Source organism: Acipenser ruthenus, chromosome 6 (genome assembly GCF_902713425.1).
Source record: "Acipenser ruthenus chromosome 6, fAciRut3.2 maternal haplotype, whole genome shotgun sequence".
NCBI lineage: Eukaryota > Metazoa > Chordata > Actinopteri > Acipenseriformes > Acipenseridae > Acipenser > Acipenser ruthenus.
Genome location: NC_081194.1, coordinates 54,505,651 through 54,532,169, shown reverse-complemented (window position 1 = coordinate 54,532,169; position 26,519 = coordinate 54,505,651). Strand labels below are relative to the sequence as shown.

Below are 26,519 nucleotides of genomic sequence, written 5' to 3'. Positions count from 1 at the left end.
ATCTTTCAGTGGGATGGGGAAGCAAATGCCTCAGGACTTTCATTGACTGAAAAGCAGACATTAATGTAAATTCTTCGTCTCATTCAAAGGATTGCATCTCAAATGGTATATTCCCCCTACAGCAGTGGCAGCTGGTGGCCAAATAAAATGGGGAGGCAGATAAAAGGCCCCCTTAAGACCGCAGGAGTAGTAGTCTTATTATTGTATTCTGACTGACAATATTTGATATTATTATTATTATTATTATTATTATTATTATTATTATTATTATTATTGCTACTACTACAGTCTAACTTCACTATAACAAACCCTTCTTATAATGAACCCCCCCCCCCTTTTTTTTTTTAACGATCCAAGCAGCAAGAACCGTTTTTTTCAATGGAAATTAGCCCTATTAGAACAATCACTTTTACAAAATCTACCCGGATAAAACAATCTCAGTAGTGACTGACACTGAACTTTCTCCAGTGTGAATGTGTTATTCTCTCAGTGAAAACAAAGACCTTGGTAATTCGAAGATAAGGCTGATTCATAGATAATCTATTGTCGTGCGAATCATGTGCGACGTATACAACCGTTGCCATCTTCATACAAACTGCAACCATGGCAACAGGCGTGAGGAGTTAACAAGATTGAAATGGCGTGCATTGAGAGAAGCACGAAAAATATGAAGCAATCTACACTGGATATGTTTTTCAAGAGAAAGGGCACGTAATTACTGTATTCAGCATGTAAGTGTACTTTTTTATTATTTTCATTTCTTTGTTTTCTTTTAAATATGTAGTTTAAATGTTGATCAATGTGAAGTTGTCTTGAAAGAACTACTGTATAAAGATGTTCAATTCGGTTTGGGTGTCTCTTCATCATTCTGATACAGCAAATTGCTAAACCCTGTTATGGTGAACACCCTGATATAATGAACATTTCTCCATGTCCTAGGGGGTTCCTTATAAGGAAGTTAGACTGTATTACTATTAATTTTATTTATTTGGCAGACGCATTTATCCAAGGTGACTTACAGGTGTTACAGGGCAGTACTGTACAGAGTTTTAATATTTAAATGCAGTATAGTTTACAGTAAGTGCACAGTGTATTACTAAAATACACTATGAGCTAGGATGCAATAAGTTAGGATTACAATAAGTTATATCTGCAATAACATATTAATAGTGCAAGGATAGTGCATCAGTTGAGGATCCAGTAACGTGGTGCTTAGATCAGGTAAGTCCAGTGCATAGGGGTAGATCAAGAGATCTACAAGTGCAATCTAAACAGTTTTTACCCCAATTTGGTTGTTAAATGCATTTTCTCCACTAGCCAACAGCGAAAAGAAAACAATAGCCCATCATAGTTTATTCTAATATACTTAACTGTTGCACACTGTCAGCGTGTGTTTTAAAAAGGCACTGTATACAACATGTATATGGCATTTAGAGTAAGACCACGTCACTAACATACTTTACATACAATATTTATTTTTTGTCTACCATTCCATATGTTTTTTAAATTTACCTACCGTTATAATAGATTTCTTCTGGTCAAAAATCTCCTTCCACCACTCATAATAGCACATACTCAGATTCAGCAGGGGGCAGGAGGTTTTGAGTTGCTCCTCCAGTTAAAACCAGGGATCAGACTATGTTGTCTGCCATTGCTAGTACTGTGTGGTTATAGCAGATAGGCGTTTGTGACGGAGGCTTGTCTCCTCTGATGAGAACACTTTCTGGGTTCCTCCAATTAAAACCTGTGCTTAGATCTTGTGATCTGCTACTGCTAGCACTGGTTAATAGCAGATATGTGTTTTATAATGGAGACTTGCCTCCATTAAGACTGCTCTTAATATAGGAATGTTGAATCTAGAGTTTTGGTTAAAGTGTCATTTGTGTTTGTTTTTTTCTTGCTTTTTAGACAATATTGTTGTTTTTGTTTTATTGAACATTGTTCTATTATAATGCTACACAACATATATATCAGGGTTCTCCCCAGGAACTCTGTACAGCCGGGCAGCAGAACATTAGAGCCGGGAGCACTTTTTAACGGAAAAATAAACTTGCCTTACCATATACTACGACAAAGAATTTAAATAGTGTGTTTTCTTTTGTTGACTAGATCTGGTTGTGCTTTTTTATGTTCTGCATTTTCTTTTTCATTACTGTTTTTTATTATGGTAAATTACCATGCTTATTTAAGCACTGTATGATTTGACTGGGGAAAGATAACGTAGGGTTATTGGAGTTCACACAAAAAACCGGTAACCTTTTCACTTCCATTTTAGCTTAATTATTGCGCTTATTGCTTCATTTAAATTGTTTTCTTTGTTAAGTTTTCAGGGCATTTGTTTAATGTTAATGGGTACAGTTGTGTTTTTAGCTATTCTACATCTTTTGAATGCAACTGTTCATTGTAACCATTTTTTTTTTAACACAACAGTACTCACACATGTTTAGTCACCATCATAGCTGTTGCATGAAACCGCAGTGTAATAATCCAGCACCTCTGCACTTAAGCATTTGTATGTCAGCTGACAACAGCTGATATCCCATCACGCCTTTCTTCTTTAAAGGTGTACAACCTCTATAACTGAACCCCCAATATCTCTCACAAGCACCTGGGTATATATTTTTTTGATATCACAACAAAAGGAATATGTATAGCTATTATGTACTACATATCACCTTACAGCACAATAATACGACAAAAAATGGACTGAATGATATATCCGAAAGTAATCATAAATTTTTTCAATGAAGTAGCCGGCGCAAATATCAATCCTTATTGTTAAAGGCACAGTAGCATCTGAAAGACGGGCGACAGCTATTTATGTACACACACACACACACTGCTGTGCAAAAGTCTTAGACATGTTGTATTTTTCTACTCTGATGCATTATGAGCATCAGCAATTTACTCAAAGCCTCCACTAGTGTTTTCTACTGTTGTAACAACCTTGACTTGCATAAAGAAGGAAAAACATTGAGTGAAATAGCTTGCATCACTAGATTTTCAAGGTGTGGTATCTGAAGCATAATCAACAAGTACAGAGTAACATCATCTGTAATGAGCTGTCTAACAAGGATGAGCAATACTTGAAGATAATATCCTTAAGGAATAGAAAGAAGACAAGCGTTGAATTGACAACGGAACTGGCTATATATATATATATATATATATATATATATATATAATATATATATTAAAATAAATTTTGAAGAGGCGCTGCCTCCCTTGTCTACTCTGAGGACCCTCCACTGCCCTACAGCTACATGTAATTCGTGAGTATTGTTGAATGGAGGAATTGAGGCATTTAAGGAACATGTGACCACAGTTGAGTGGGTGCACTACTTGGAAAGGTATGCAGGTAATACAGTTTAAATAACTCAATATTTGTATCTTTTAAAAACAAAATAGATTTTCAACTAGATTAATCAACAGCATAATCCCTGTCCTTGGAGTTGAAGAGTAATGATGTATTTAATCTGGCATGAAATTCTAAAAGTTGTGCTATTTAAAAACACAAAGTCAGTGCATGTAGAATAGGAATGACTGCCTTGTCTGTATTGGCAAGGGCTTTAACAAGGTTGTATTTCACATGCAAAAGATAAGGTGCACGAAGACCACCTGTTCAAACGAATAACAGTAAACCTGGGGGAATATTCCGTTTTGAAGGGATTAAATATTAGCACTGATGATCAATAACCTATGTGCTGAAAATGTACTGGAACTGATTAGAGATAATGATGCAAATTGTGAAATCTTTCTATCTTCACAGGATCAAATACGGTAATCATATTTACTCTACTAATCTGAAATCTAGGCATTCATTCATTGCATTTTGATTTGACAGTTGTACGTCAAAAATCTTAATGTCAGAACCATGTACATGATTTGGTGTAGATTATATGGTGTAAAGTACTTTACAATAATGTTAAACAAACTAAAATGCTGTGTCTTTTTTTTCATGAACTTTTAAGGACTTAACAACCTTTCTGGGGGTTACATTTTTGTGTCATGTAAATTACTCAATTACTGTTAACTGTGGACAAATGAAGGCAAGTAATTCATGAGTGGAATTCACTCACTGTACTATAGTCTCTGTTGGGTACATACATTACCTTTTCATGAACTCTTGACATACCCCCTTTTCACACTGGGTACGTTTCCGGTTCCACCAGTTTGATTGACACTTCAGTACACTTGACGTTCGCAAGTGAACCGAGCACATTTTTCTTTCACACTGAAGCAAAAATAAGCAAACCATAACCAGAACACCTCCCACCTCAGGTGGTCTCAGTACGGTTCATTTTAATGGTGCCTGGGAACGTTTGGAGCTGTCACTTTGAAGACTAAATGTTCCGATCCGTACTCAGAAACGGAATGTCATGGGGAAACGTGCCAGTGTGAAAGCGCCCATACTCTACTGCAGGGATGAGCAGCTCAGGTCCTGGGTGGCCATTCTACACCAGGTTAAAATAATAAAATGTATGAACAGCTTTGGGACCCAGATGCAGGTTTTAATGGTTTAATTAAATATTTAAGAATAAAGACCTGTTGTGGAAGGGCCAGAGTTACCCAACCTGGGGTCCCAAGCGGATGAATGTGGTAGTGTAGCACTTAAAAGTGCTGTTGTTGGGTCTGTCAAGCAAAGGTGTCAGGCAGGCAGACACCACTGAGTGTTTATTGTGTAGGCATCATGCCAGTCAACAGCAGTACACCACCCACACTCGCTCACACAACTGGCAAACAGCAACTCCCCCACCACTCAGCACAACACAGCCAGAAACGGTGACAAAACATTATAGAGCTATGTAAACACTACAACAAATATATAACTGCAATATAAATACTGTCTCATGAAAACGAAATAACAGTTCTATGTCTTTATGCAGAAAGAAATTAATAAAAATGTGAAATATGTTATAAATATTTAGTATACATACATTTGGTTAGTCTGCCGTTTAGAGTGGTGTGTTTGCCCGCACTGTCTGTACAGCAGCCTTTCTTTACTGTATGTCTTCACTGTTGAAAGGGAAGTGGCTTCGCATTTGACACACAGACATACACACACACACAACAATGACGACTGTCTTTATAATTAATAAAACCATGTGAATACCTGCTAATCATCTGACATTCTGAACACAGGTCGTATGTTACTGTAAGCTCCAAGTTGTGATCTTCATATACATACTGAGTTTGCTAATTTATTTTTTAAACAAAGTGGACTTGCACCTTTTAAAAATGATTAATTAATACTTGCATGTTATTTCTTGACACTTACAATGTACCCAAGTAGTCTGTTGAAAATAAGTACTCACTTTCTCTAAAACGAAACGTTGCTAAACAAAATAGATAAGCCCCAAGCATTTCTGTTTATAAGACACATTTGTTTTCAATGCATTAAGGGACTTTGTGCCAGATTAATAAAACTATTATCAAGATTTAATTAAATACTGTATTCTATTCAAGCCAATCCATCAATAACATTTGTAAGTGCTTAATGATGATAAATATAACATTTAAAATGTATAATTCCCACAATGTTAATCAGCTGGTTTATTTATCTGCTGCATAATGGCAGTGATTTGTGTAGTCTTAAAGCCAAAATACATTTTGCAATATATTTTTTTATGGCCCCAAACGTGAATTTTCCTGTAGTCCATTTTATGATCATTGTCTCAGATGGCCAAAATCGTTATTGTAACAGTGTGCTACAGTGTTGTTTTTTTTTATCATATAACCACAGATGGCTTCCACTACTTAGCATCAAGCCAAGTACTATATAAAAGTGATATTGCACCGACTGTAGTAGTTTTGCTTCTGTTTTTAAAACATTCTGCTTTCAGTATTCCAGATGTTTTGATCAATTCTAAATTAGCTTTTTTTCTGAGCTTTGAAAACAGAGTGTTCTTTTATGTGTTTGTTCAGATCAGGGAAAAAATAAAGATGAGAATATACAGTAGCCACCATTGTCGCTTACATTTTAAGTGTTAGTTGTACAGTAACCAATACAATGTTTTTCAAAACACTTAGTTTCTATAGGGTAGGTTCCCTGAAGGTTTTAAAAAGCAAATAAGTACAGATACCTTTGTGCTGTGTATTAGTTATTTGTATTTTGTGTGTGTGTGTAATTGATGTGTTAATTTCTTTGCTGGCTTTTTTAGAAATGTAATTGAAGTGATTTTATTTGCTTTGTTACTGATGCTGTGTCCTATAAAAGGACAGCACACTAATTCTTTAAAACAAGGCATTGGAGTATGAAACAGCAGTTTACCAATTAAAAGGAGTATGACTGCAACCATTGAGGAAGGTCCTTGACCCTGCCTGCAGTCAACAGTATTGAATGAAAGGAGAGGCTCTGAGTTAATTCTTTGTGGAACCTTGCCAGATACTGTTCAACACCCACTCCTGTGTATTTCATTTGCACACTGATATGAAATCATGCTTGCATTTGTAATGCAGAACTAATGTAGAATCAAATCTTTAAAGTCCTGCACTAAGTGATGTTCCTATTACTACCAGTATTGCCAAGGGTTCTGTTTCTGTGTTTCTTTTTATGCTACCCTGGTGAAACGTTTTCTGAAGATTTACTATTCCTGGGATAATCCCTTTATTAAGAAAGGTATACTACAGATCCCAATGTCTCACTTGGTAAAGGCGCAGCTGTGTAGTGTGCCGGGTGAACAGTGCTTTGGTTCTGGTGCTCCCGCAGGTTAAGGCAGCAAAAAAGGCAGGCACAGTTTCTCATCACCATGCTACAGTGGTCCCTACTGGCCAGGCACCTAGGGAGCTCATAGCATACACATGCAGGTTTGCATCCTGGCTGTGCAGCTCCAGCAGTTACTGACCACAGCTGCTGACTGTCACCAACTGCTTCAAGTTCAGCATTGTGTTGGCTTAATCTGTGTGGCAGGGAATCTTCACTGGCTTGTTTTTTGCTCCTAAGGAGTAACCGCCTTGAAGGTAGTTTCAATTTGTGACTTTTTCCTCTAGATGTTATTGGACTAGACCTGAACAAACATTTACAAAAGCAAATATGTGCATTCTAACATTTTACAATGCCTGCGTTTTAACCCTATACCCCCTGATTTTGTTTCAACGTCTTTTAACATAGAACAATGGAAACCTGTATTTAAGCATTGATTTTTTTCTTTATTCATTTTCTTTATTCTGATTCCTCCCTAAGATGTGCACTTTATCAGGGCTCTACGTTTAGATGTTTAACTACTGGCCCCTTGGGCCACCGAGCTACTGTTTTTACTGGCCCGGATGCAATTTTATCTGGCTCGGTATATACATTTTTTTCATGATGGTTTTTATTTTCAGTATGTTTCTAACTGTATGGTAATGGAAGAGAGCTCACGTCTCTCAAAAGAAAAGTGGCTTAGCAAAGTCTTTCAATATATGTTATTTCAGCCCTTTTAACATGCACACATTTGCTAGTTTTAAAAAAATTGGCTTGTAAATGATTTTTGTCAGATTTTTGGCACTCTTGCCCATTTTCCTTGATTTATGAAACAGAAGTACTATATTATATATTATACTAATTTAAAAATTTAACCGGCCTGTAGTGCTTCATAACTAGAGGCCAAACTATGATCTCTACTGGCCCAGGCCACTGGGCCATGGTTAATGTCGAACCCTGTTTATGCAGAAGATATAGATTGTGGCATGGATTGGAATGAAAAGCCCATAAATTCCCAGAGAATGGGCATGAACATTACTCTGATTAAAATACAGACCGTATTGTCTTAGTTGCATCCCCAAATATAAATGAAGGTTATGGTGCAGTGTGGCTATTCCCCAGTTCTAGCACCTCTACTGAATGCTATATGTAATCTCCTTTGCTAGCTGTCCATTAATCTTAATTGTGCTGATTTTGAATAATTGTCAGCACTTCAAACTTCTCATTCTCTCTGTAATGATTAACCAGGGTGCAGTCATGCTTATGTGCACTGCATCTTTTCTGCATGCTGTGTCTTTTGCTACCTCTGGGGTATTCAGTTTGCCTACTGTATAAAATGTAAACTAGTTCTCAAATTATTAGGCTTCCAAGCCAGAATAGCTGAGAAGCCTATTGTTTCTGTTAGTAATTTCTTTTTTTTTTTTAAATGGTTCTAAAATCAACACCATTGTACGAAAACTCCCGAAACTTGGTAGGGTGGTAGAGGCCTTTGGGAAGTTGTGTTGGAGCGAAAATGAAGGTCACATGGTATGGTGGCCATATTGGATTTTTCAAGAATTTTGGACAATTTGAAAAGTCTATTGGTACATGGTTCGGCGGACATACAGGATTTGTCAAAATATTCTAACGTCGTCTTCTCTGAAACCATTATGCCGATTTTGAAGCGAAACTTTGCATAAATATCCTTGGCAAGGTTGTCTATCAAGTTTGTTCAAGGCAAGTCGCTACATGAAAAAAAAAACATGGCGACGCGAACCAATCAAATTTCAGCTGTGGTCAATTTGCATGGCAGTGTTTATCTATGGTAGAATGTGGTAGAGTATTCATAGGAGTAGAAAAGGCTTATGGGAATTAATGTCAACAAAAGAATGAAGTTGATTGGTCACATGGTTTGGCAGCCATATTGGATTTTTCAAGGCAAATTTGTAAAATGCAGAACTGGCTTTATAACTTCTTAGAGTGCAGATAGTTGTGTTTACAATTAAACACATATAGGAACCCACATATGCTACATCAAAAAATGTCCTTGCTTGTGACCTCTGACCTCTCCTAAAGGTAAAAAGCAAAACTGGCTTTTATGAGTCCTTAGAGAGTGGAGATAGGGTCATGGTTATTATGGAATACATATAGAAACCTATAAACGTCCTAGCATTGTAGAGGCCTATGGGAAGTAATGTACACCGATGGATGAAGCTGATTGGTCACATGGATGGCGGACATATTTAAATTTTACTCAAATTTTGTATGTTCCATAACATCAACACTTCTGCACAGAAACTCTTGAAAACTTTGCAGAATAGTAGAGGCATATGGGAAGTAATGTCCACAACTGAATGAAGCTCATTGGTCACATGGATAGCGGCCAATCACAATGTTTAAATTTCACGATAACACCATGGAAGCCATAAAGTTGCTAGCAACCTCTAGTGTATTTGTATTTATAATATATAGTAGACCCAGATATTGATGTGATACAACAATCTGAAAGTATTAGTATCAGATAATTTGTATCTGATGTAAGTGATCTTGCATTAAGATTTATGATAATTTTTAGCGAGGTAGCTATATATATATATATATATATATATATATATATATATATATATATATTATTATTATTATTATTATTATTATTATTATTATTATTATTATTATTATTATTTATTTCTTAGCCGACGCCCTTATCCAGGGCGACTTACAATTGTTACAAGATATCACATTATTTTTACATACAATTACCCATTTATACAGTTGGGTTTTTACTGGAGCAATCTAGGTAAAGTACCTTGCTCAAGGGTACAGCAGCAGTGTCCCCCACCGGGGATTGAATCCACGACCCTCCGGTCAAGAGTTCAGAGCCCTAACCACACTCCACACTGCTGCCCTGTATGTATATATATATATATATATATATATATATATATATACAGACGTGCTCAAATTTGTTGGTACCCTTACAGCTCATTGAAATAATGCTTCATTCCTCCTGAAAAGTGATGAAATTAAAAGCTATTTTATTATGTATACTTGCATGCCTTCAGTATGTCACAGAATAAAGCAAAGAAGCTGTGAAAAGAGATGAATTATTGCTTATTCTACAAAGATATTCTAAAATGGCCTGGACACATTTGTTGGTACCCCTTAGAAAAGATAATAAATAATTGGATTATAGTGATATTTCAAACTAATTAGTTTCTTTAATTAGTATCACACATGTCTCCAATCTTGTAATCAGTCATTCAGCCTATTTAAATGGAGAAAAGTAGTCACTGTGCTGTTTGGTATCATTGTGTGCACCACACTGAACATGGTCCAGAGAAAGCAAAGGATCAGAAAGAAAATAAGACAAGCGTGGTAAAGGTAAAGGCTACAAGACCATCTCCAAGCAGCTTGATGTTCCTGTGACAACAGTTGCAAATATTATTAAGAAGTTTAAGGTCCATGGAACTGTAGCCAACCTACCTGGGCGCGGCCGCAAGAGGAAAATCGACCCCAGATTGAACAGAAGGATAGTGCGAATGGTAGAAAAAGAACCAAGGATAACTGCCAAAGAGATACAAGCTGAACTCCAAGGTGAAGGTACGTCAGTTTGTGATCGCACCATCCGTCGCTTTTTGAGCAAAAGTGGGCTCCATGGAAGAAGACCCAGGAGGACTCCACTGGAATTTGCTAAAATGCATATTGACAAGCCACAATCCTTCTGGGAGAATGTCCTTTGGACAGATGAGTCAAAACTGGAGCTTTTTGGCAAGTCACATCAGCTCTATGTTCACAGATGAAAAAATGAAGCTTTCAAAGAAAAGAACACCATACCTACAGTGAAACATGGAGGAGGCTCGGTTATGTTTTGGGGCTGCTTTGCTGCGCCTGGCACAGGGTGCCTTGAATCTGTGCAGGGCACAATGAAATCTCAAGACTATCAAGGCATTCTGGAGCGAAATGTACAGCCCAGTGTCAGAAAGCTCTGTCTCAGTCGCAGGTCATGGGTCCTCCAACAGGATAATGACCCAAAACACACATCTAAAAGCACCCAAGAATGGATAAGAACAAAACATTGGACTATTCTGAAGTGGCCTTCTATGAGTCCTGACCTGAATCCTATCGAACATCTATGGAAAGAGCTGAAACTTGCAGTCTGGAGAAGGCACCCATCAAACCTGAGACAGCTGGAGCAGTTTGCTCAGGAAGAGTGGGCCAAACTACCTGTTAACAGGTGCAGAAGTCTCATTGAGAGCTACAGAAAACGTTTGATTGCAGTGATTGCATCAAAATATTATGTTAGTGGTCCCATCATTTTTGTCCATGCCATTTTCATTTGTTTTATTATTTACAATATTATGTTGAATAAAAAATCAAAAGCAAAGTCTGATTTCTATTAAATATGGAATAAACAATGGATGCCAATTACTTGTGTCAGTTTCAAGTTATTTCAGAGAATTGTGCGTTCTTTGTTTTTTGTGGAGGGGTACCAACAAATTTGAGCACGTCTGTATATATACTGAACATCAAAAGAAATGTATCACTAATAACACATTTTATTTTCTGAAAAAAATTAGGTATATAAATGATGGACAGTGATGAAATGTTTTGGGTTTCTTTTTAATCACTCGATCATTCGTCCTTGACACGCTTGAGTGACTGTGACTGAAGCATATGCCCTTAATCACCTAATTTAGTGAGACAGTTGATAATGAAATGGAGTGATTTCACCTGTTGAATTGCAAGCTTGAATAAAAGCAATACATTTCATATTGGATAACAATGATACAGAAACAAAAAATTCCCTATAATAAGCCATCCAACAATAACTTGTAATTAAGGATCATTGTTCTCCAATATGAAATTTCTAATAGGTCAAGTATATTGGTATGTTTCTAATGGTATTTTTCTGATGTTGACATAATTATGAATATTGCATTTTAACTGTTGTTGGACATGTTTAGGACAATTCATAAATTGATTGAATTAAGTATATTGTTTCTAATGTTACTAGAATTAAGAATTTGTTTTTTGATATTTATAAATTGTTAGTACATTGTGTGTGTTTATGATGAAATGTCTAATAACATATCTAATAGATCTGCATTTCATTCTAAATGTGGAAATTGAACCAATTGATTAGACTGTGATTTTATGCAATTAGACAATGAGGTTCATTGACAATGAATATCAGCTGCATTTAACAGATTCTATGAACTCCATTTTTCAACATGCACTGATGAAGACAATATGTCAACACGTAAGCTTTATTTAGTTTTTATTTTTACCTTGTTCTTAATAAAATATGCATAATTGAGAGACACCTTGGGATATGTTTTTCATTAAGCGAGAGTTGCCGTCTTCATTCTTCAGTGGTGGAAACATACAAAGTATTTTATCTTTTAATTTTCTTTTCCTGGGATGAAGCACCTTGTATTGTGTTTGAATTGATTGAGGCATCTTTGTAGTGCCGGTATTTCCATTTTCTACTTTTAAAAAAACATAGACAATTTGAGTGCCAGTGAATAAATACAAAAATGTATCGTGTACTGATTTATTTATACATTTTATAAGACAAAATAAGCCTTAGAAAATAACTGTTAAACTATAACACCGTGTAACAATTTTTATTTTTATTTTTGTTCCTGGGTAGTAAATGTTATTTCCTAATTGTTTATGCCTCAAAAGTGGCTATTATTCCCCACAAACTTTGCTTTTGTGGCCAGGACAGTGATATTTTGAAATTTACCTATTTTCCAGAACATTCCAGATAGATTCAGTGCTGAGTAAACTTGGAGTAACTTCTAGAACTTTCCAGTAATATAAATAGTAGTATAAATACAGGGGCCTTAAGCCCACCAGTTCAGTTTAGTTCCAGCTGCTTTTTCCAGCTTCTTCACCCGTCAAGATGGGCTCTGCTTCTGCCACAATGTAACCAGTCTGTTTGAGGCAATCGGTGGCGCCTCTTCATTGACAGCTCATCCAGGAGCCTCAAAGCCGTGCTGCTCCATAATGGTAACAAGTACCCGTCTCTTCCCCTGGCTCACTCGGTGCACCTCAAAGAGGATTACAACAGCATCAAGACCTTGCTGGACGCCTTGAAGTATGATGAGTACGGCTGGGAGGTCATAGGAGACTTCAAAATGGTGGCATTCCTGATGGGTCTCCAAGGCGGTTTTACCAAGTTTCCCTGCTATCTTTGCCTTTGTGACAGCAGGGACACCAAGGCGCACTACCACAGGCGGGACTGGCCACAGCGGACCGAGTTCTCTGTGGGGAGGAACAACGTCAAGTGGGAGCCACTGGTGGACCCCCGGAAGGTGCTGATGCCACCACTACACATCAAGTTGGGCCTTGACAAAACAATTTGTCAGAGCTCTAGATAAGGAGTCGGCAGCCTTCAAGTACCTTCAAGACTTCTTCCCTAAGCTGTCTGAGGCAAAGGTCAAAGCCGGTGTCTTCGTCAGACCACAGATAAAGAAGATCCTGGAGTGCAATGAATTCCCCAAGAAGTTCACTAGTAAGGAGAAAGCGTCTTGGAACAGCTTTGTCGCAGTGGTTCGGGGCTTCCTGCACAATCACAAGGCCAAAAACTATGTGGAGCTGGTTGAGACTCTGGTGAAGAACTACGGCACAATGGGCTGTAGGATGTCCCTCAAAGTCCATATCCTTGATGCTCATCTTGACAAATTCAAGGAGAACATGGGAGCTTACTCGGAGGAGCAAGGCGAGCGCTTCCACCAGGATATGCTGGACTTTGAACGCCGCTACCAAGGACAGTATAACGAGAACATGATGGGAGACTACATTTGGGGGCTGATTCGTGAAAGTGATTTACAGTATAATCGTAAATCTCGAAAAACTACTCACTTCTAAATCTTTTGTAGTCATTTTTGTATTACTTTAGTATAAATACATGTTAATTTGGATTCATATGTTGTTTTTTCGGACTTTATGTGAACGAAAAGACACAAATTCGCCCGTTTTCTCAAATTTCAAAATATCACTGTCCTGGTCACAAAAGCAAAGTTTGTGGGGAATAATAGCCATTTTCTATACATAAGGAAATAACACTTACTACCCAGGAACAAAAATTGTGTTACATAGTGTAATCAATTCAACATTAATTTTCAAACAAAGAAGCTGAAAATACTGAAAGCTTTGTACCCTCTGCATGTATCACTATCATGTACTGTAATATAACACAAGTTAAACCTTAAATGTTATGCATTAAGAAATATTACACTGTGCAGATAGTTTTGTTTCAAGATATGTAAATAAAAAGTGGATCATTCCATGCCACCTCAACTAGTGCCGTTGCCCGTCCATCTCAGATTTTCCTAGAAAAATCCATCTGGGGGTTTTCAGATAACGCTGAGTTCAGAAATGATAGCCATTATTTTTTTTTTAATTTCCTCTTCAACCTGTGACCTTGCAAAGGTCAACCTAAAGTGGGAAAGGGACCTTGACCAGTAAAATCACCCTGGGTGCAATTTAGATGCAATTTAGATGCATGTGTAGCACCTCGTTCTACTCGTACTGATAGGGCTTTTCAGAAAAAAATATTAGGAGCACCCTAGTCGCTTCTGGTAAATTGGCAGTCAAGGGGTAACTGACAGGTTTTATTCAAACTTCAGCCTAACCCTTTACCCTGTAGGCGATGTGGGTCCTAAAATGTAAGTATTGCTGTAAGAACCTTAGGAACCATTCTTCCAAATTCAGTGAAAAACTTTTGGTTTAAAGTCCCACCACTGGTCATTAAACCCCTTTTGAAATTTTAATTTTTGCTGTTTGTACCACGTTTAGGCCGAATAACTTGCACCAGGGGGACTCCAAAAAAGAGTATGGATAGAGTTTAATGAGATCTACAAGCATCAAGCAAAATATGTTGGTATCTGGGGATTTGGGATTTTTGGCAGATTTTTGAAGTTGCATTTGTTCTGCTTTCGAGCATTGCTTATGGACACTTTGTTGAGGTTCAAGGATCTCATCGACATCTATTCAAACATATATTTGGGTGATATTTTGGAGTCCTGCCACACAATTTATTATGGCCTAAACTTGGTACAAATAACAAAAATTCAAATTTCAAAGTGGTTTACTGACCAGTGGTGGGACTTGAAACCAAAAGTTTTTCACAGAATTTGGAAGACTGGTTCCTAAGGTTCTTACAGCAATACTTACATTTTACAGGGTAAAGGGTTTGGCTGAAGTTCGAATAAAACTCGTCAGTTACCCCTCGTCAGAAGTGAGTAGGGTGCTCCTAGAATTTCTTCTGAAAAGCCCTATTCAGTACGAGTGGAACGAGGTGCTACACATGATGGTAGCATCTAAATTGCACCCAGGGTGATTTTTTCTGGTCAAGCTCCCTTTCTCACCTTTAGGTTGACTTTTGCAAGGGAAATTTAAAAAAAAAAAAACCAAACAATCAATGGCTATCATTTCTGAACTCGGCGTGTTTGAAAACCCCCAGGTGAATTTTCTAGGAAAATCTGAGATGGATGGGCAACGAAATGCCCCTTTTCTGGTTGAGTTGGCGTGGAATAACCCAGGTATATATATATAAAAAAAAAACTGTGTTATGAAAAAATAATACAATAAGGTCTAAGTCAAACCATGCACAGTAGGGGCTGAAATACCCCTCTATTTTTTAATGTAACAGGCACTACTTGACTGCCATTTTAATCTCCATAGTATTCTCTGAAATCATCACCAAACTTTCCAGACCCTGGTCCTCGCTTACAACAGGACCTGGCCATGCTACATTGACAGCCTTGGATTAGAACAGATAGCCCTGTAATCTTTTATCTTTATTGATTTTATGTATGTATTTATTTTACATAAAGAAAACTGACTAGACCTACAATGTATATTCTGTGTGCTTCTCTGTTGTGTTTCTGTCAAGATAAATTACTGTGAACTATTCCACCCCCCCCCCCCACACACAAAATAAAAAGCTTTTGAAAAGGCTTCTCAAAGCTGAACAAGAGTAAATGTGATGGAATGATGTCAGTGTTACACATACTGTACTTCAATTGATTTTTCATCATGGTATGATCATCTTTCCCAGCATACTTTCTGGCAATTGGCTTAAAGTCTTTTCAGGAGTATTTATTTAAACAGATTTGCTAGTCGGCACGGCAAAAAGTACTTAAATTAACACTCTACCACTCTACATTTTGAACCTGCATAAAACCGATTAAAAAATGCAACATGTTTAGTTTATTAAGAAGAGTAAGGGAGAACAGTAATCGACAAGAGTGATTGCCGATAGCAACAACAGCTCCTCTGTTTAATAGCTGCTCGCAATTAAGAAAAATATTTCATACCCTTAAAGTTCCAGCTAGACTTTTATCGTATAATGAATTACTATAACTGCTGCCTTTTCTCTAGCGGAATGGTCAATCAACTTCGGAAACATTAACCAACTGGATTTTACGAAGAGTTTAGTTTAACATGACAAAACTTTATGTAGCAAGCATGGACACAAGCATGATTAGAATTGTTATCTTCACGGGAGTAACATTCAAAAACTCAGTAACTTTGTTTTTAAATTCATTAATTAAAAAAAGAATAATACATTTCTTTGTGGAGCTGTTCCCAGAATGATTTGCTACACATACTTTACTTTTTAAATGGACTTTATTTCACATGCCCCAGAAAACTGCAGAAAATATTTGACAAATTTCATCATATTCATTGTTTTGAAGGATTTAAAGAAAAAAAGAAATACTAATTAGACTAAATTAAACATTTCATAATCGTAAACTTGCATCATTCATTCTATGAACTGTCTTGTGCTTTCCATTCCTTCAACAGAGAATTAGTATCAGGGGAGTGTATTACTCACAGCACATCAAGCACTGGTAAATGCATAATTCTGATAACATTATTGACCAGTCCTATAAATCCATAGGTGGATGAGTCTGACCGATTTGGTTTAATAATGATTGGCACCAAAGCTGCCAATTAACTTCTCCTGATGATCTTGCTGCCAAGAACTAATGGAAATAGGCCAGCCATTTGGTTCTTTTCGAGAATATTTTAATGATTGTTTAGTTGCTGTGATGAGACTGCTTCCTATGGAATGATAGTGGGTTGTGTAAGAGTGGGTGGAATGCATGTGCGTTGGATGGAAAGCAGTTCAAATAAGTCATGGTACCCAGTACCGAGGAGTACCTGCAGAATTCAACCCCTGCTAATGCATGTTTTTGCATGTTTTAAACTTGCTGGAGGAAAAAAAAAGCTCAATGTGATGACAACACTTTTTTTTTTTACACTAATAGAGAAAATTTTCCCCTTTTTCTGCTAATATAAAACTGTCTGACATATGATCATAATGAACAACTGTCGATATCCATGTCAAAACTTGTTGTGATCTTGAAATGCAATATCCAAATACTGCAATTAATTCTCAAACATACCGGTGCAGTAGTCCTGTTTCCATTGATTCAGTCATGTGGTAATGTGTGACTTTGTTCTATTTAGTTTGAAGGTTGTTTTAATCCAAACAATTCATCATTTTGTCAAAAACTCAAGGCCCTTTGTTCTTTGGGGGATTATTTAATGTCATTTTTTTATGGTCTCCCTAATGATCTGAAAACTTTATTAGCAAGTGTCATCTGTCAATAAAACACTGACGTTCACTGCTGCTGGGAGAAGGTATCGCCCATTAAGCACAGAGAATGAGAAGCTGCTGTGATAAATACAATGTCACAGATGCACTTGCATCCCCATAGATGCACAGTGATTTATCACAATCCTGATTTTTTTTTTTTTTTACTATTTTTTTTATTTATTGGGTAATCTCTTTAACTTTCATTACCTGGGTAAATGTAATGTGTCCATCTCGGCTGTGTTGCACGTAGAAACCAAACAGGATTGGAACAACCAAACAGGATTGGAACACTGCGTCACACACAGATTACAACAGTTGCTTAATAATTGGTTCCAGTACATACAGTAATAAAAGTGGAATAGTAAACCATGACCTTGGGAAAGGGTATGTGTTCACAGATTGAGCGTTACCTTTGATACAATTACATTTTTTCTGGACAGTAAAGATGTTGGATTGGGGTTCTGTGACTGCTGTCCTAAAAGGTCTACTCTTATGTTGAACAGTGATGACTCTCCCAGGGCGGCAGTATAGTTGGAAGGATTTTCTTATAGCTATTTGTTTGGAGCCGACAGGAACATTCTCATGTCAGCATCAGTTGCTGTCAACTAAATTAACGTGGACATTTGGCACCCCCCTACTGTATCTAGCACTTGACAATTTGAGTTGAATTTGAGAAGGTTTAAAGCATGACAAGTTATTAAAACTCTCCTGTTTTATCTTGTGGATAAAACACTTTTTTGTATCGCTGTCTGTTCACTATATTTTTATCACCAGTATATGCATTGTGGTGAATTTGTTTGTTTAATGCTGGTTTGATAGCCATGTTCCACCAACTGCAACTAGAATGGAACACTTGTTTTCTCAAACTTAAAGGCAAGGCCTCTCTATGAGCGGTAAATTTCGTATCATTTTCAGATTTGGCAAGTACATTCGGATACATTTCCGAATTTCCGAAAACAAATCTAAACAAACCTTTATTCAGTGTGTTTTAATGGCCCGAGCAGTGGAGGGTCTAATGTACTACTGCCCTTTCACTTCATATTATTCCTGTTGGTGCTTTTCCTCCAGGGTGATTTTATAGACATGTTTTAATTAACTTCACTACGTTTAAAATGCCTTTAAAAAAATGGATTTCATTCTTGTCATCAGTTCTCTAGAGAGCAGAGATTGAGCCCACCAGTTCCCACTCTACTACTTTTATACTTGCACGTTCTCATCCACCATTGATAATATATAGGAGGGGTATTTTTTTCTTAGTTGTGCCTGAACGTCAGCAAAATTCCAAAAGTAAATTAAAAAAAAAAAAAAAAAATGCAGGAGAAAGGTATATGAGAGAGCAGATACTTTATAGAGATTATTCCCACTCCTCTGCTCATGAAGCTAGCCTCCCCAGGGTACTTACAATATTGAGTGCTGTGTGCTTGGATTACAAAACTGACTAGACCAGCATTAAAGAGTATGTTATGAAGGAATAAAGGTCTAAACTGATAACAAAGGGTAGAGATCTTGGGCTGTAGCTTTACATTGATCACACAATTATTATATTTTGTCTGATCTCTTTGGGGGGATTTGAATGTGGTCATGGCAGCATGTTGGGCTACTAGCTTTTCAATTATTGCTTTATAAATGTAATCTCTTTTTTTTTTTTTTTAAATTTGGAATCGCCAATTATTTTTCTCATTTTCTCCGCATTTTGGAAAGCCCAATTATTTTTTATTTCAACCCGGCTTTATGCAGCCACCTCGGAGCTACAGCGTCTGAGGACCACGCAGCTCCGGGCAACTTTACAGGCAGGCTTGCAGATACCCTACCAGTCTAGGGGTCGCTGGTGCGCGGTGAGCCGAGGGCACCCTAGCTGACCTAAGCCCTCCCCACCCCTGGGAACTCCCGTCCACGGTAGGCAGTGGAATAGCCTGGACTCGAACAGGCGACCTCCAGGCTATAGGGTGCACTCCACGCAGAGTGCCTTTACCGGATGCGCCACTCGGGAGCCCCCCAATAAATGTAATCTTAACACAAAAATGGATTTCTATTTGTATAAAAGACTGCATGTTAGTAAATGCAATTTCTTCTCTCTCGTTTTCAGGTAGCATTCAAGGAGCTACGATAGTGGATGCACTTGATAGCCTGTACATCATGGATATGCAGGATGAGTTTAAAGCTGCCACAGATTGGGTTGAGAAGAGTTTAAACTTCAATGTGGTAAGTACAGCTGTCACATATTACTGTATCCAAACAATGTGTCGCCCGAGGAGTTCAGATAATGTTAAGAGTCTAATTATCTCCCACTGGGGATCAAATATCTGCATGTTACTTTTTAACATGTTCGCATTTATCTGGAGAACCAGTTATCCAAGTCTCATGAAACTTGGTGTTAATATTATGTAGTTTAAGTTATTGAGAGTATCGCATTCTGTGGGATCTGTTTGTTCATCTATTTTTTAATTTCCCTCCCTGGGGATGAAATATCTATGTCCCACTTAAATGTTTGCTTATAACAGGATGATTGCTTATGAAATTGTCATGAAACTTGATAATTCTTCTACACTGTTCTGTACATACTAGTGATTATATGTGACGGTCATCAACAGATAGCTCTGCTTTACTGTTCCTGACATGTATTTTTTTAATATAATGTGTAGCAACTGTTATTTTCAACAAAAGGTACTCTGATCATTATTGTTTAGTTATAGAGATGATCCATCATACTTGGGCTTGCTACTTTTCGATATTAATCGGTAAAGCTTATTAAACGTTGAATTCCCCAAAAAATATGACTTGGACTGAAATAAATTTATATACGATAAATATTGGTAAAACCACTTGATATTTTTTTATTTTCTTACCAAAAATAATAATTTAGAAATAATCTCTAGTTTGTGTAGTTTTTATACTTGCTGTCTGTCCCGTCTCCATTCCGCTCTGAATGGCTAGGGGTCGCTGTCAGTCATCTCAGTGGTCCCTTAATACTATAGTTTCACCCTGTTCTGATAGATCTTGTTGACTGAAGCAGTGCTAGAATGCTGTCATTTGCCAGCTACAGCAGCACCTTTTGGGGTCTTCCAGTCCTGGGTTTGTCAATTACAGACAATGTTTCTCTGTACTTGTTGATTATGCTTCGGATACCACACCTAGAAAATCAAGTGATGCGAGCTGTTTCACTCAATGTTTTTCCTTCTTTATGCAAGTCAATAGTAGAAAAGTGGTAAATTGTTGATGCTCATAATGCATTAGTGTAGAAAAATGCAACATGTCTAAGACTTTTGTACAGCAATGTATGTATGTACAAAGAAGGATACGGACACCATGCCCCACATGCCGACCTGTTCCTATCCAGTTTTAAATAACTTTAGCATACCAGAGGCAGAAGTGTTAAAGGGCCGGATGAGATCCTCCCAATAGTACTCAAAGAAATGAAAGACGTTTTTTACAAACCGGTAACAGCATGCAACAGTCTCAACACAGGGGCTGTACCGACAGACTGGAGAATTGCAAACCTAATACCAATCTAAAAAAAAAGGGAGACAAAACCGAACCAGGTAACTACAGACCAATAAGCCTGACTTCTATTATATGTAAACCTGTGGAAACTATAGTAAGATCCAAAATGGAAAATGACGTATATGGTAACAGTATCCTGGGAGACAGTCAGCCTGGTTTTAGAAAAGGGAGATCGTGTCTAACTAATCTGCTTGATTTTTTTGAGGATGCAACATCGACAATGGATAATTGCAAAGCATATGACATGGTTTATTTAGATTTCCAGAAAGCTTTTGACAAAGTCCTGCATAAAAGATTAATTCTCAAACTGAACGCAGTAGGGATTCAAGGAAATGCATGCCCATGGATTAGGGAGTGGTTAACATGTAGAAAACAGAAAGTACTGATTAGAGGAGAAACCTCAAAATGGAGCGAGGTAACCAGTGGAGTACTACAGGGATCAGTATTAGGTCCTCTGCTATTCCTAATCTACATTAATGATTTAGATTCTGGTATAGTAAGCAAACTTGTTAAATTTGCAGATGACACAAAAATAGGAGGCTTGGCAAACACTGTTACAGCATCAAAGGTCATTCGGAATCATCTAGACAGCATTCAGGACTGGGCAGACACATGACAAATGACATTTAATAGAGAAAAGTGTAAGGTACTGCATTATAAATACCATATGGGAGATACTGAAATTGAAGAAGGAATCTATGAAAAAGACCTAGGAGTTTATGTTGACTCAGAAATGTCTTCATCTAGAAAATGTGGGGAACCTATAAAAAAGGCCAATAAGATGCTCGGATATATTGTGAGAAGTGTTGAATTTAAATCAAGGGAAGTAATGTTAAAACTTTACAATGCATTAGTAAGACCTCATCTAGAATATTGTGTTCAGTTCTGGTCACCTCGCTACAAAAAGGATATTGCTGCTCTAGAAAGAGTGCAAAGAAGAGCAGCCAGAATTATCCCGGGTTCAAAAGGCAGACAGGCTAAAACAATTGAATCTCAGTCTTGAACAAAGAAGACTACACGGCGATCTGACCCAAGGGACTTTTTCAACCTGAAAAAAGAAACAAGGACCAGAGGTCACAAATGGAGATTAAATAAAAGGGGCATTCAGAATAGAAAATAGAAGGCACTTTTTTACACAGAGAATTGTGAGAACTCCCCAGTAATGTTGTTGAAGCTGACACCTTGGGATCCTTCAAGAAGCTGCTTGATGAGATTCTGGGATCAGTAAGCTAGTAACAACCAAACAACCAAGATGGGCCGACTGGCCTCCTCTCGTTTGTAAACTTTCTTATGTTAACTTGCGGGACTTGATTGCTTGCACCATGCGGCAGGGTTTTCAGATTCTGAACCCGAGCTCTGTTGTCAAGACTGCCTTCTTTTACCGATAGCAATTTCATCCAGTGCTACAATATGTATTTGTCTGAGTTACCATGTTTCATTACTATATTTATTATGCTAAATATATTGAATTATGCATCAAACTTATCATACTGCTGTTTGCAATTCAGTTAAGAACATAAGAACGTTTACAAACGAGAGGAGGCCATTCAGCCCATCTTGCTCGTTTGGTTGTTAGTAGCTTATTGATCCCAGAATCTCATCAAGCAGCTTCTTGAAGGATCCCAGGGTGTCAGCTTCAACAACATTACTGTGGAGTTGGTTCCAGACCCTAACAATTGTCTGTGTAAAAAAGTGCCTCCTAATTTCTGTTCTGAATGCCACTTTATCTAATCTCCATTTGTGACCCCTGGTCCTTGTTTGTTTTTTCAGGTCAAAGAAGTCCCCTGGGTCGACATTGTCTATACCTTTTAGGATTTTGAATGTTTGAATCAGAGCGCCACGTAGTCTTCTTTGTTCAAGACTGAATAGATTCAGTTCTTTTAGCCTGTCTGCATATGACATGCCTTTTAAACCCGGGATAATTCTAGTTACTTTGGTGCAATATACTGCTAAAGACTACGGCTTACTATTAATACTGTTCTGTGTCTACCTTTTAATGTTAGCCTCTAAATACATGTTTCAAAATTACATGAGTCGTCTGAGGCTAGATATAGCGCATATTTCAACACATATATCAATGAAAAGTAGGCCTAATAGCAGAATGGAAACTAATTTACTCGCTCCCCCCCCCCCCCCCCTTTCTTAAAGATTGGCAAGTGTGACCAGAAATGGGGCGTGGCTAGAGTTCCGCTTGTTTTGGGCTTTATTTGAAGAACGAGGTCGCTATTATTATGTCCGAAATCTGGCAACCCTGTACAGCGCCTGTCATTCAAAGCACCTACTTTGAAATTAGCACGTTAAGGTGTACGTAAGCTTTTGCTTCAGGTATACGGTGACAGTTATTAGTTTGATTTGAAAATGGGGCGCAAGAGGAAAACACTTGATGAATATTGTGCACAATCCCCTGACCGATGGCTGAAGTCTCCACACCAGGACAAAGCGGGCCCGTCTGCCTGGTCTTCCACTGACTTTGAGTCAGGCAGTTAGTTCTGTTCAACTATCTAATGTTTTGTTCTGTGCATATTATTTTTACTCGTAAATATATGCTATATAGGTCAGTTTATATGCTGCGTTTACTACGGTTTATTTGAGACAATTCTTAAATGTATAGCTCAGCTGTGACCAAACGTTATTTCAATTAGAATGTTGGTAAACATGGTTTTGTTGCATGTTGAATATGATAAAGGGGTTTTGTTAAATGAAACATTTCTCAGTGGCATAAAAAGTATGTTTGTATGGGTTTTTTTTTTTTTAAAGAATAAAGGTCGATTTCACCCATTCTCTGCTTGAATTGAAAAATAAAGATCTAAAAAAAACGGTAAATTCTTTCTAAAATAAACGTCGATATTAATCGGTGATTTGGCAAAAAAAAAAAAATCGAATAGTAGAAAGGTTAATCATACTGTACTGCTAAATTCTTGTTACAGGGGTTATAGCTGCTATAATTTCCTACTAACATTCTAAAATGCTGTTTTAATTCTCCTGGAGTGAGCGTTTCTGTTAAGCTGTAAATTTGTGTGAACTTCAAGACGTTTCTTCTGCAAGGAAAAATAAAAATGATCATAAAGTTTAATGAAGATCACTGAAGAACTCTAATTGAAAGGCTTTGCTTAACTGCCCTCCAGCAATTCCAACAGTAAAAGAAAAGGCTGCAGAACCAACAAAGTGCTCTGATGTATTGCACATTTAATATTCCATTTGTCCTCCATATTAGGAATCTGATTTAAAGTTAAATACATGTTTCAGTGAACTATTTTAAATATGTGGTTTAAGTGCTATATATGTAAACAGGTTTGTCTAATAATATTATTAAAACAAATTAAAATACTACCACCAGCACAAACAATTGATTGATTTCTTCACTTGCTGTTGATGTGATTTGCTTTGTAAATGACTGTTGGCAAGTGTCAGCCTATCAATTGGAACATTCACTCAATCCCAATTACTAGAGCCCTGTGAAATCATTTTAATTTTTTATAATTTTTCATTTTTATTTTTCACATGTCATTTTATTGGAGATGCACATTAATAAAACAACTCAAATAGATCTATATCAATAATAGTATAATATCCATCATGTTTTAACTGCATACATTTTTTTTTATTAAACATTGTTTTTTTTTTTTTTTAAACATTGACAAAAACAGACCTTGCAGAGAAAAATAGTTACCGTAATTTCTCATTAACGTACAGTCCCCCACTCTTTTTAATTAACTGCCTATTTACAGTAAATACTGCCCATGCCGTCTATACAAATACAATAAGATACAATTAAAATATATATTCCCTACGGAGGGTAATCGCTTCTCATCAGCTTGTCTCCAACTAATTTCATGAGTTTGGTTGCGCACCTTTGATTTAAATGACTGTCAATCATCATGATCTGCACTGACTGTGCACTTTCATTTGCCAGCTACAGCGCCTGTCATTCAAAGCGCCTACTTTGAAATGAGCAGGTTAAGGTGTAGGTAGGCTTTTGCTTTAGGTATACGGTGACAGTTGCTAGTTTGATTTGAAACTGGGGAGCAAGAGGAAAACACTCTGTGTAATACACTTTTATATGCTGTGTTTTCTACAGTTTATTTGAGACAATTTTAAAATTTGTGTGGGATCTTTTATCTTTACAAGGTATAGCTCTGCTGTGACCAAATGTTATTTCAATTAGAATATTCGTAACCATGGTTTTGTTGCATGTTGAATATGATAAAGGGGTTTCGCTAAATAAGATAAGATAACAAAGTCCTGTTCAATTGTTTAAAACATATAATGTATTTGTACAGTAATTACAGTTAACAGATTTGAGAAGCACATATCGATTTATGCAAGTCTGATGAGGGAAAGATTTAATATTATATTAACATCTCCTGTCTGCTAGTGTTTGCATTTTTTTACAATTTAGTAGGCCATTTGAATGTGCACATCTTCTCAGGAGAAAGTAATTTGGTTCACGTTTATCAGGGTGGAACATAGACAAGAAATTCACACAGAATAATAATCAAAAGTTAAAAAATAATAATACAATGATATTTGCACTGCTGTATTTAGTTTGTCCCCCCCCCCCCCCCCCCACATATGTAGCAGACTATATCTGCTATATCTTTATAGGAGATTTTAAATCTGATATACTGTTTACGTCATTGTTTTAAGCTAGGGAAAGCTAATGTGGACTAACCAGCTTTACCATATTCACGCTATTAAGTCAAAGGTCATAAAAATTATATTGAACTTCAGATAAGCTCTCGCAATATTAGGTAAATTACACAGCTCTTCTTTGGCATGCACTTACTGTAGCACCGTACATGTAACCCTTTTCTCTGCCACATACAGTTTATGTATCATTAACCACAATTGAAGAAAGCCATTCCCCAGAATTTGAAATGACCTGAATTTACAAATTGTACTGTGTTGAGCTGTTGAAAGATGCTGGTATTTTGAAACCCAATGGAGATTCCACTGTTTCATATTGAATGGTGAAATGTGGTATTGGTGCTGGTATGTTATTCAGTATTGGTGTCTCCTGCTGTATAGGCCTGATAAGTTTTTCTTTATTTATTTATGCATGCATGCATGTCATCTGTCTTTTTCTGATCTAACCACAGTGCAATGTGTACAGATCTATAGATGAGTTAAGATCTGACCAAGATCATTTAGCTTGTGATTGCATTATTGTAGTATTCTCAATCAGAGCCTGTGCTGCCAATACATGAATTGCCAAGTAGTTAACAAGTCATTAGCAATTTCATTCCCTCAAGCTATTCCGTCAGTCAAGTTCCTTTTATAAATAAATAAATAAATAAATAAATAAATAAATAAATAAAACTACCCGTCCTTCGAAAAGTTAAGCAAATACTCACTTGGATGACATTTTAGAAACTGTGATCTGTAGCTATAGAAGCTATAAAAAAAGGCCAACAAGATGCTCGGATATATTGTGAGAAGTGTTGAATTTAAATCAAGGGAAGTAATGTTAAAACTTTACAATGCATTAGTAAGACCTCATCTAGAATATTGTGTTCAATTCTGGTCACCTCGTAACAAAAAGGACTTTGCTGCTCTAGAAAGAGTGCAAAGAAGAGCGACCAGAGTTATCCCGGGTTTAAAAGGCATGTCGTATGCAGACAGGCTAAAAGAATTGAATCTATTCAGTCTTGAACAAAGAAGACTACGCAGTGATCTGATTCAAGCATTCAAAATCCTAAAAGGCACAGACAATGTCAACACCCTGGGACACTCTGGGAT

At 37.0% G+C, this 26,519-nt stretch overlaps 1 protein-coding gene across 1 annotated transcript in view; it reads left to right on the top strand.

Moving 5' to 3' along the window:
- Positions 1 to 26,519, top strand: part of LOC117411293 (mannosyl-oligosaccharide 1,2-alpha-mannosidase IA) — a 151,980-nt gene that overhangs the window by 56,515 nt on the left and 68,946 nt on the right. The window contains exon 3 of the mRNA XM_034018575.3: positions 19,366 to 19,481. Coding sequence (XP_033874466.3) covers positions 19,366 to 19,481 — 116 coding nt within the window. The remainder of the gene's footprint in view (positions 1 to 19,365; positions 19,482 to 26,519) is intronic.